The sequence below is a fragment of the Tupaia chinensis genome, unplaced genomic scaffold (genome assembly GCF_000334495.1).
Source record: "Tupaia chinensis unplaced genomic scaffold, TupChi_1.0 Scaffold000427_1, whole genome shotgun sequence".
Taxonomy (NCBI): Eukaryota; Metazoa; Chordata; class Mammalia; order Scandentia; family Tupaiidae; genus Tupaia; species Tupaia belangeri.
In genome coordinates, this window is record NW_006159932.1 from 53,297 (window position 1) to 65,205 (window position 11,909).

General features: G+C 45.0%; 1 protein-coding gene across 1 annotated transcript in view; it reads right to left on the reverse strand.

Moving 5' to 3' along the window:
- The window catches only part of SASH1 (SAM and SH3 domain containing 1), a 234,245-nt gene that overhangs the window by 40,662 nt on the left and 181,674 nt on the right, over positions 1-11,909 (reverse strand). Inside the window, 1 exon segment of the mRNA XM_006154951.3 lies at positions 7,443-7,575. Within this exon segment, the coding sequence (XP_006155013.1) occupies positions 7,443-7,575 (133 nt within the window).

An 11,909-nucleotide genomic window follows, 5' to 3' on the forward strand; every position in this document is an offset into this window, starting at 1 on the left:
GCATGGCCATCCTCTAGGGGGTGATTTCTCGCTTTCTGTCTCTCTGTCTCTCTCTGTCTGTCTATTAAGCGCATGCGCCCTATAGCAAAAATCTCAAAAAAAAAAAAAAAAACCTTCACAAGCCTATTAGAAATGCCACTTGCAAAATCTAAGCCAGTCCTAATCAGGCTATGCCTTTGCATTTCAAGGTAACCACCTCCCCAGTTTTTAAGAGCAATCCTCAGAAGCTGGGACTCAGAATCCTTCTCCCTTCTAAAAAGCTTTCCTATAGGATGGCTTTTTACAGTTGGAAAGTGATGGAAGCCATGTGGCTGACAGTGACCTTTCTACTTATGCATATGCCATTTAAGTGACTAAATCTCCGAGAGAGTTTGGGTGGGGAAACACCTGGAAGGGTTGTGTCTTACAACTATGATTGACAAATGGTCTCCAGTTGACAGATCAAACATGTCAAGTTAGGGAACTGTATGAAGCCGGCCAGATATTCCCACTGAGTCAGCCCCACTAGGAAACAGCACGGGTGTTTAGGGCCTTGACACGTAAGCAGTTCCATCCAGCATTCCACTCTGGAGGATTCCAGCTCTTGAAGCCCTCGCTGGGGCCAGGTAGCGAGCCAAGCCCTCCAGAGCCCAGTGGAAAGGTTTGGACTTGTTGGCAGGAAAACCAAGTTCTTTTCTGCATGTGTTATGTGAACAGATGTGAGAAAAGAAGTAGGTCAAACTGTGGGTGTAGCGAGCCCAACTGGCTGCGTCCCTTTAATTATAAGGAAACTTTTGAGCTTTGCAGCTTTCCACCAGCTGAATGGCAAAGAGGAAAAAATAAAACGTTCCTTGGAACAGAAGGATGGCACTAAACACACCAGCTGGGACCAGGGTGCCCGTGCGTGGCTAAATGGCAGAGATAAAGGGAGAGAAAGGCTCAGTTGAGAGGGCAAAGGTGATAGGCATGGTGGCAGTCCTTTAAAATTCTAAAAATGGCTTGCTTGTCCAACTGTGGGAATTCGAGTTACAAATACATAAAAAAAGGCACTGTTGCTACAGTGTGAAGACTGACTTTACATTACTGTCCAAAAGATGGTGGCGAGGGGAGGGAAATGAGGAAGGAGATTTGAAACCACAATACTTTCACTCCCAAGATCACTGAATTGGTCAGGGATCCTGCAGAAGAGTTCAAAAACAGAATTCAGGGCTCTGACAGGATTCACCAGACCACAGGCAGTGTGTAAATATGGTAGACGCTTCCTGCTCCTTCTTCAGGACACCTGACTAATTATGTCTGGAGACCAGGGGTCTTTATGTTCTGAGAGCAAAAATGGCAAAGGTTTTATCTCTTCTAGATACAGTTCAGTTCCAGCAAGAAGAGATTGCCAAGACTGGAGGTCAGCCCGGTACAGAGGCAGCCCAGCAGAGAACCTCTCTGTGGAGAAGTTGGGCATGGTTGTGGCTTTGCTTTAAGCCCAGGTGTCCACAGACAAAAGGCCCTTATCTATTACCTATGCTAGGAGCTTTCTGGAGTCAGATGGTCTACCCTTAGTATTCTAAGGATCTGTCATTTAGCCATGTCTAGGCATTTTCTGGACTCTGTCTTAGGGTTGTCATTAGGAATTCTAGTACTCTCGTGTCACATCTAAGTCTGGAACCAGCTGGTGCACACCTGTCCACGACATAGGTGGCTCTACTTTCTGGTTCTAGCAAGGCATTTGGAGAGGAACGTGGCCCTTGCTGAGGGCAGGCCTTGGGGAGTGAAGGTTCTTCAGTCTGTGGCGGGTCTGTGGCCCAAAATTCTAGCCTTGCCCTGCATTCCCTGGATGTAATGCTTTCCTGCTCCCACGCTTCTCTGACTTCAGAGGACATCAATCCTCTGGGAAGAACGAGTCACGATGAGCTCTGTCCATCATCGCTTGGTGCCATCACATAATGGTCTTTATCTGTCTTACTCAGCTGGGATCAGTATGCTGAGGGAAGGTGGTTTTGACAAGAGGGTGGCACAGAGCATGGGGTGACTTCATGCCAAGGACCAGATACTTGCCCTGGGTTCCAACTTCTCCACTCACTGACTCCATGACTTTGGCAATTACTTCATCTCTCTGAGCCTGTTTCCTCATCTGTAATAATGTCTACCCATCAATACACAATACCCCCACCAAGGGTATTGTGAGGAGAGTACTTTGTTGACGGAAGCCGAAATGCACCATCCTGAGGCTGGTGACTGATCATGGCGTTGCAGACGAGCTGGAGCAAAGGGAGGCTGTCAGGCCACTGGCACCTGTTCTGGATCTTCTGCCAGCTGACCGGGTCACCTCGAGTAGATTCCTCACTTAAGCTCTCTCTATGCCTCAGTTTCCTTGTGAAATGGGGATTATATAAGTGCCTGCCTCCCAAGGCTATTTTGAGGATATATATTAAAAGAGAACATAAAAAATCTAGGCCTATGGGACCGGCAGTTGGTGTAACGGCTATGTCACTGGACTCCCATGTAGTCAACCATGGTTTGAGTCCCAGATCCAGTGCCTTAAACTCATGCCAGGCACGTGTGCGTGCGTGCCCAAGATCCCGAGAGGAGAATGGAGGAGAAGAGATTGTGGCATGGCCATCCCCCCTGGGGGGTGATTTCTCGCTTTCTGTCTCTCTGTCTTTCTGGTAAGTGCACGCACCCTATAGCAAAAACCTCTCAATAAATAAATAAATAAATAAATAAATAAATAAATAAATACTCACTAATACACCTAATTCTCTGAATAAGAGCACAGGCCTCGCATGTGAGGAGGATGTTCATTCATCTTTGCCTTCAAGCTTGATGTTCACAACAGCCCTCACAGTTTCACCTGTTCCTAACATGGAAGAAGGAAAGAAACTTAAGATTTACTAGGACCCATGTGAGCCAGGCACTGACATACCCTCCCATTTAATGAAACCTCCAATAATCCTTTGAGACTGTAATTATTTTAAAAATAAGGAAACTGAGGGGCTAGCCAGTAGAGTAATGGCTAACGCACTGGACTCCCACATGGTCCACTGCAGTTTCAGTTCCAGGTCTGGCAGCTTGAAAATCACTCCAGTGCATGTACGTGCATGCCCAAAATTCTCAGAAAAGAATGGAAAAGGGATTGTAGTGTGGCCATTCCCTCCAGGAGGTGACTTCTCACTTTCCCTCTCACTGACTCCGTCTCTCTCTGGTGAGTACACATGCCCTACGGCAAAAACTTAACAAAATTAAAGCAACAAAGAAATTAGATTCAGAGAAACTAGTTGCCTACTTGTTATTGATAGTAAATGGTCTGGATCTGAGTTCAAGGGAAATTGAGTCAGTTTAAGAGAAACTAAATCTTATTCCTAGGCCAATAATCTTCTGGAAAGAAACAAAATGGTACCTGAATAAGTAAGAAGTCAGTGGGCCTTTTGTGTCATCTATCACAATGTGCAATGAATAATTATATGAGTTGTCATTTCTTAAGAATACTTGCCTTTTGTTGTAGGTTCCATTAAGAACATGTCATTTGTTCATCACTGTTTCCAGTGGCTAGCACATAGTAGATGTTCAGTGAATGTTTTTTACTATCTAATGTGTTCTACCTCCCCTGCTAACATCCTCAGGGATGCCTTCTAAGTAGACTGGCGCAAGGTCAGATTAATTCTGGATATGTCCACTTACAAACTTGTCTGTCAGTTCAATCTCGTGTCTACCTGACAATTATCTTTTAGAAGGCAACTAGGGACCAGCAGATGGCATAATGGTTACATTGCTGGACTCCCAAGTAGTTGCCTGCGGTTGGAATCCCAGAGCTAGTGGCATAAAATTCTTGCAGGCGTGTGTGCATGTATGCCCAAAATCCCAAGAAGAGAATGGAGGAGAAGAGATTGTGGCATGGCCATCCTCCCTTGGGGTGATTTCTTGCTTTCTGTCTCTCTGTCTCTCTCTAAAAAATCTAGGTCCAGCAGGTAGCATAATGGTCAAGGCACTGGATTTCCATGTGGCCAACTCTGTGGTTTCGGGCCAGGACCCAGTCGCTTAAAAAACACGCCAAGGGTGTGTGCATACAAGCCCCAAATCCTGCGAGGACAAGGGAGAAGAGACTGTGTGTGGCCATCCCCCTTGGGGGATGATTTCTCACTTTCCCTCTCTCTCTCTGTCTCTTTCTGGCAAGTGGACACACCCTCTAGCATACAAATATATTTTTAAAGAGTGCACATGCCCTATGGCAAAACTCTAAAAAAAGGGGAAGGAGGGTAATATAAAATCTACAGTGTTTAAGAAAGTGCCCAGCACATAGAACGCTACAATGCTCTATAAATGATTGTTCACGTTCCAACAACTTGGTATTGGCACAGGTGTGCCGTGATCAGAGGGCAGGGGAGATGAGGCCTTATTAGGTATGAATCCTTCCTGCTATGCCGGAAGAATGGGGCCAAGGTAGCATGTCCACACACCGGCTCTTCCGTCAAAAGGGAACCTCGGAGTGTTTTACCATGCAGGGATTGGAGTGTTCCATTTCAGCAGGGTGTTGGAGAGCAGCCCAAAACACACACCCTGAGCTAACCCCACACCTGGGGCCTCTCCAGGAGATAAGAACATGCCTGGTTGATGGCACCCTGGCTCCCCAGCTCATCAGGCACTAGAATGTCATCTGAGACTCAAGCTCACTAGGTCCACCTTGCACGTCTGAAACCCAATTCACATCCAGGTGATTGGAAGCTCTGAGCCAGAAGTCTTATGTAGTTACTACTTTTTACCCCAGAGTTACTGTTCTTTGGTGTTACTTTTTCCTTTTTTTTTTTTTTTCTCAACTTTGCATCTCAGAAATAGTTGAGCTGATTTATTTCAATAGAAATATGTACATTTGTATATTTCTCTATGTTTATAAATGCTATCTTAGTGACAGGCTGTGTCAACACCCAAGACTATCCTGCGTGAAGAACTGGAGAGGCAGGCTCAGGGCTATGCAACTGACCCACTTGGTCGCATTCATGGACAAGACCCAAGGATCTATCTGTTTTATTGGAGTTCAGATGTATACGTGAGTGTTTTTGTTTTGCCAGACGGCATGTGCATTGCCAGAGAGAGAAAAAGAGAGAAGAGGGCAGCAAGAAAGCACACCCCATGGGCGTGGCCATGCCACAATCCCATCTTCACTCCTTCCTACTTCTGAGGTTTTGGGTGCACACATGCACACATGCCTAATCTGTTTTTCAAGATGTAGGGTCTGGGACTTCAACCATGCTGTCAGCCATGTGGAATCTGGCTCTCAAGCACCACACCACGGACTGGCTCTGAGGTCTGTTTTAAATGTGCCCTCAGGGTGAATGTTGGCAGTTCCACACAGTTCTCCCTAGTACCAACTGGCACTGCGTGTGCGATTTTGGTAAGAGATGCCCCAGACTCGGGAAATCAGGGTATATGCTATGCTGTGGAAACCACAACTGACAGGCAGGTATGGGAACACTCATGCACGAAGTCAGCATTGCACCAAATGGAAACAGAGTCACCTGCCGCAAGGCTCCCGAGTAGAACCCTGGGAGTAAAGCAGGCCATAGAGCTGATCTCTCTCTCTCTTTCTTTTTTTTAAAAATAATTACTTTATGGCACCAGCAGTTAGCGTAATGGCTATGTCGCTGGACTCCCATGTAGTCGACCATGGTTCAAGTCCTGGACCCAGTGGCTTAAACTCACGCCGGGCCTGTGTGCGTGCGTTCCCAAAATCCCGAGAAGAGAATGGAGGAGAAAGAAGGGATTGCAGCATGGCCACCCCCCACCCCCAGGGGGGTGATTTCTCACTTTCTCTCTGTCTCTCTCTTGTCTTTCTGGTGAGCACACGTGCACTATAGCAAAAACCTCTCAAAAAAAAAAAAAAAGAATTACTTTTTTTAACCTTATTTATTTATTTATTTATTTATTTTAATTTGACCAAAGAGGGACAGAGTGAGTGAGAGAGAGAGAGAGACAGAGAGAGGGAAAGTGAGAAATCAAGCCCTAGGTCCGGGACTCGCAATGTGGTCGGCCGTGTGGGAATCCAGCACCTTTACCTACCATGCCACCTGCCTGCTCCACCGATCTCTCTCACCTCCTCTTTTCTTTTCCCTTCTAATCCCTACTCTCCCACAGTAATGCCCTCACCCTCCCTAGTATTCTAGGGGATTTAAACTGATAAATAACAATATGCAAAAAGAAAAAGCAGTGATAATAAGAAACCCTTATCTTTGCAAAGCAGGAGAAATTCAGTTCCCTGCATGGCTTGATTTTATTTATGTATAACAAAAAGGCTTCTACAATGATAATTTTTAAAATTACATGTTAAAAATTTGAAATTCCTTGCAATGTAAATGTGACATTTCAACGAGCAATGTGCTTTTCAAAAACAAGGCACATTCTTCCCAGTTACTTACTTTTCTTTTTTTTTTTTTCAATTCACTTAGTATCATTTTACAAAGCAGAAAATCTTATCTTTTATTTTATCCTTTTTTGGGGGGGGAGAATATTTACAAGATGCTGCAGCAAATGTAGGTTCCTACTAAGAGAGATACATTTGAGATGGAAACTGTCTAATTATACTTCACAGGTTCAAAGGATGGATTTATTACAGTCAATGCAAGCTGATATCCCTTTTATCATTATTGCTTCATCGAACGAGTGGCTTAGTCAGTAATATAGCTCTTAGAAATCCCCTTAGGATAGAGGGTGCTGGAAGTCCCATTTGAATTGAGACGTGAGACTATTTATAGGAAGAATAAGTCATCTCTCAGAGATCTGGAGGGATATTAAGTGCCTTGATTTTTAGATGTCCATTCAAGATGGATTTCTATCAAATCTGGACAAAATCAACTGAGCAAGAACCACAGTGTTTTTCAAGGTTAGAAGCTTAAGCTAAGAAGAAGTTGTAATATAAAGCTTACATAAAATGCTGTAAGTATGGGACCAGCAATTGGCGTACTGGCTATGTCACTGGACTCCCATGTAGTTGACCACAGTTTGAGTCCCGGACCCGGTGGCTTACACTCGTGCCAGGTGCGTGTGGATGCATGCCCAAGATCCCGAGAGGAGAAGGGATTGTGGCGTGGCCATCTCCCTGGGGGTGATTTCTCGCTTTCTGTCTCTGTCTTTCTGATGAGTGTTCACGCCCTATAGCAAAAACCTCTCAAACAAAAACATAAAAAAAAAAAGGGCAGCTCTAAGTGCATAATTAACTATGCCACACCTTGAAAAGCTCTCACTGTCACGCACTAGCCACCTCCGTCTCTGGGGCGTGTAAGCAACCCAGAATCCACAGTGCCTGTCTGGGTTCCTTCATCCCATACCACGCTGAGCATCTAGCCAGTGCACACGCAGACACAGCTGCCCGCCTCAGCCAGACTCAATCCATTCCTCATTTGCAATCATATTCTTATTTCCCTAAAAAAGTGAACCTGAAAGGTTTCATTTGGAATATCTGGGGTGGAGTTTTTTTTTACCTTCGGTGCTGGGTTTTTTCATTTCTTCCACTCGAATGAGTTTCTTTCTGACTCTGCGAGTGGAGTTGACCAGCTTGTGCAACCTCTTAAACTTCACTGACTCCTCGGTCTCATCATCCGATTGTTCTCTTGACTGGCAAAGACACAAAGGAAAAGTTAATTAGATAATGAACGGGAGCTCTGCTCTTGCAGCCGGGGCCTCAGCGCCAGCCTGGACCTCGGCAGCTTTGTCACTGAACATGGGCACCAGCATATATGCTCAGCACGTTTCCCAAGCCCCACACACCACCCGAAGGTGGAAACCAGTGGAGGACTGGGTCCTGGGCACAGAAGTACACATCCTTGCCCTGGACCAGCATGTGGGGCATTTGTCTCAACCACTTCCCTGTCGCCTTTGAGAACGCCGCAGGGCAGCCCTGTAATTCCAGTTACGCTGCTGTGGTTTGGGCCAGGCTCTCATCTGTCTGGCCCATCAGAACTCGCTGTTGAACATGGTCATCAACGAACTTCTCCAAACCAAAATGCTGTTGACTTTTTCCAGTCCTTTCCCCGAAAATCAAAAACAGCAGGGCAGGAAAGGGGGGAGAGATACGAAACGGCCTTCCTCGATCTTATGTGCTGGGATGTCCTGCCACCTCCCAACTATCCCTCCCGCCTCTCCCGGCTCTCTCTGAGGGCTCCCAGGGCGAGCGAGAGGACAGACCCTGCATTCCTCCAAGAGAGACAAGGGAAAAAGCTGACCTTTCCAGCCATACAGTACGGTCCATATTCCCCAGCATCCCATTTCGTTCTGTAGCGATTCAAGTATACTCAGGCCCAGCTGTTTTCCCTCAAGTATCAAACATTACAGAGAGGAAAAAAAATCTCTCCGCAGCAGTGACCCAAGCTAAAAACAATCCTTTCCTTGTGAACAAAATGAGGGTTTCGTTTCCAAGTCAGTTCCAGCATTCAATATGCAGCTTCCTCTGCTGTATCTGTTCAAAATGTGAAAAAGCAAAAGAAGTCTCCAACTAAATGAGCGTGCAGCCTGGCCCCAATGCTGGGGCATCCCTGGGGTGTGTGGCCCCGGCACACCCTCCGCAGGTCCAGAGCAATTCCAGCTAGCCCTGCACATCCCGACAGCAGCCTCCTCTCCACGTCCTCAAACCCAGTTCACGGAACTGTGGGAGAGAAATGCATCCAACTAAAAAAGTCAAGCAAAAGGAAACCACACCTCCAAGTTCAAGTCTAATGTGGAGACTGTTTTCCCCAAGAAAATATACATAAGCAAGAATTAGCAGGGCCCAGTTCAAGAGGAGAGGAGGTAGAGATTATATTAATTACTTGGGCATAGTTGTCAACCACTGTTCAAGTCCTGGACACGGTGCCTTAAAACTCACACCAGACGTGTGCATGCATGCCCAAAATCCTGAGAGGAGAATGGAGGAGAAAGGACTGTGGCGTGGCCATGCTACCTGGGGGGTGACTTTTTGCTTTCTGTCTCTGTCTCCAGCGAGTGCATGCACCCTATAGCAAAACCCTCTCTTAAAAAAACAAAACAAAATTACTTGGGCATAAAAAAAGATGCATGTCGTAAGTTCACAAACATTTTCTCTGGAAGGGATATCTTGACCTATCCCCTGGCCTCTGGCCTCACCCTGGAGCTCACCACTGTGCTTTCCCCAGCACGGCCAGCAGCACACCCTTCACCCACTAATTGATTACTGATTACGACAAACCTCTCATCAGCAGGTCATCAGGACCGTGGGATTTCTCAGCCTTCCGTTCTATGATACGTATCTATACCTATGTCCAGTTTCTCCGGACATGCCTAAATAAAATGCTGTATACAGATTTCAGAATTAAAGCTAACCTGGAGATGAAAAGTTTTTACTGGTTTTTACCAGAACCCCCAAGTGATAGAGGAAGAGAATGGTGAGTGGGGTGCTTGGCCAACACTTAAAATGTAAATAAGTTTAATTTCAAATACATAATGGCGTTGTCTGGTTTGAATTTCACTCTTTCTTTAGTTGGGGATGTATGAGGAAAAGGCCAGAGTGGTTCACCAGAGGAATGAGAACTGGGCTAGCCCTCATTCTGGGTAATCTGCACCTGAATAACCCATAGTACATGCAATTACAGATACGCATTTTAAAACATTTTGTCCTTCTTTTTAGTTGCCAGAAGGTGCATGTGCTTGCCAGAAAAAGAAAAGAGAAACAGAGAAAGAGAAAAGGCACCCCAACCCCATGGTGGAATCTGATAATGCTTTGATTCCTTCTCCTCCATTTCTCCATCCAGTCTTGAATCTGGGCACACTGGGGCTGGGATTTGAACCATGGTTGGCCATGTGGGATCTGGCTCCCTTAATGACTGGGCTACAGGGCTGGCCTAACATTCTGCCCTTTTGATGATGAGCTCTAACACCAATAAAAATCTAGTAGAAGCAGAATGAAGGTTATATTACAGGAAGCCTCTGTACAGACCAGAGGGACAATCTTAGAATGTATCTCTGACTCTCATATTAGAAAAGATAGAAATTGTGGCTGGAGGCTGCCGTGGTGGTTGGGGTACTAGACTCCAACATGGTCGACCACAGTTCAAGTCCCAGACCTGGTGACTTGCTTTCTCTCTCTCACTCTCTCTCACTCTGGTTGAATTGAAGGAGAATAAATGAATAAAATTAAATAAATAATTCTTTCTTTTTTTTTAAGAAAAGATAGAAATCCATCGAAATCACTGAAACATATTTCTCATACCTCGTTTGGTTCTAATGGTAGTGGTGAGTGTGCATGTTTAAGATAGAGAGAAGTAAAAAGAGAAATATGATGTGGAGAAAGGTGATACGAAATCCTTAGTCCACAAAGACACAAACCACATGCAGAAAAGGTGCATTAAGTGAACTTTTCAGGGAGAAATCAGGACGAGAGATTTCAAAGTAATGCCCTTCATTCCCCTGCCCAGATTCACTGTGGTAAAAAAATAACATATTCCAGGTACTTACTTAATTGCTTTCACATGTTCCATCTATCTTTGAGAAACATGATCTCTTTAGAACTTTGCACTGATGATTTTTATTTTTCTAAAAACATAAGGATTTTGGCAGCACCGTTCACCATTGACAACTCACAGGCCATGGCGACCATGAACTTCCTGTGCATTACCATGTTTCTGACGCTAGAAGAGGCAGATGCGGTGCAGTTTATGTACAGGCAAATGTAAGGTAGAACCCAGGCCACTCGAAAGATATAGGAAGAGGGTCAACAGGTGGCATAGTGGTTAAAGCGCTGGACTCCCACATGGTTGACTGCAGTTCAAGGGCCAGACCTGGTGGCTTGGGACACTGGTCCCCTGAAAATCACGCCAGGCCAGTGCGTGTGCATACCCAAAATCCCAAAAGGAAGAAAAGGGATTGCGGGGTGGCCATCTCTCCCGGGGGTGATTTTTCACTTTTGCTCTCATTGCCTCTCTCTGGCAAGTGCACACACCCTATGGCAAAAACCTTAAAAAAACAAACAAAAAACATAAAGAATGAGAAAGAAAGATTGTTCATGGAAAACTTCCTTCTCAGTTAGCCTAGAAGTTATTTGAGTTCAGCAGTGTATCCTAAATGAATTGATGGAGAGCTGCTGACTTCTCACTTCCTCCTGAGGCCAGAAGAAAAGAGAGCTGTGAAATATTTGCCTCTAAAAAAAATTCTTCCTGCTGTTTTAACATAAAGATGTCATAAGAGGCTTGACTTCCTCCTAAACTGGGAGTAAAGCTTAAATTCCTCAATAAGCATGTGCCGCTTCCCAAATGCTGAAACTTACAAACGGCATCTTTTTACTCAGGAAATGGAACACCAAGGAGAGAGGGAAGAGAAAATTTAAAATGAAGAAACATCAAATATACACAGATCTGTAATTTTTCAATTAAAATATTACTTTTGTTTTAAATCGCGCCACTTGAACGAATATTAGAGTAGATAGAGAAAATCTGCATTGTATGTAAATTAAATGATTAATTCCAAGAAACAGGCTGAGAACTATCATAGAATAGGTGGTAAATAAACTAAAGTAAAATGAAATTTTAGGGCCAGCCAGTGGCATGGTGGTTGATCCCACATGGCCGGCTGCATGGTTCAAGTCCTAGACCTGGTGGCTTGAGAAATACACCAGGGGTGTCTGCATGTGGGCCTAAAATCCCAAGAGAAGAATGGAGAAGAAGGGATTATGGCATGGCCATCCCCACTCAGGGCTGTTTTCTGTCTGTCTCTCTCTCTCTCTTTCTCTGTCTCTCTGGTTGAATTGAAGCGCATATGCAATATAGCAAATTTTTTTAAGTATACGTTCATACATATTCAAACATGCGGTGATGTGCTTTCCCCTCCCTGCTCTGCCCCAGGTCAGAGTATTAACGTCACCTTTAATCTGATCATCCTCTAAACAAGAAGGTGAACACAGCCATCTGCATAGCCATCGCCTGTCCAGACCTTCCAGAGAAAGA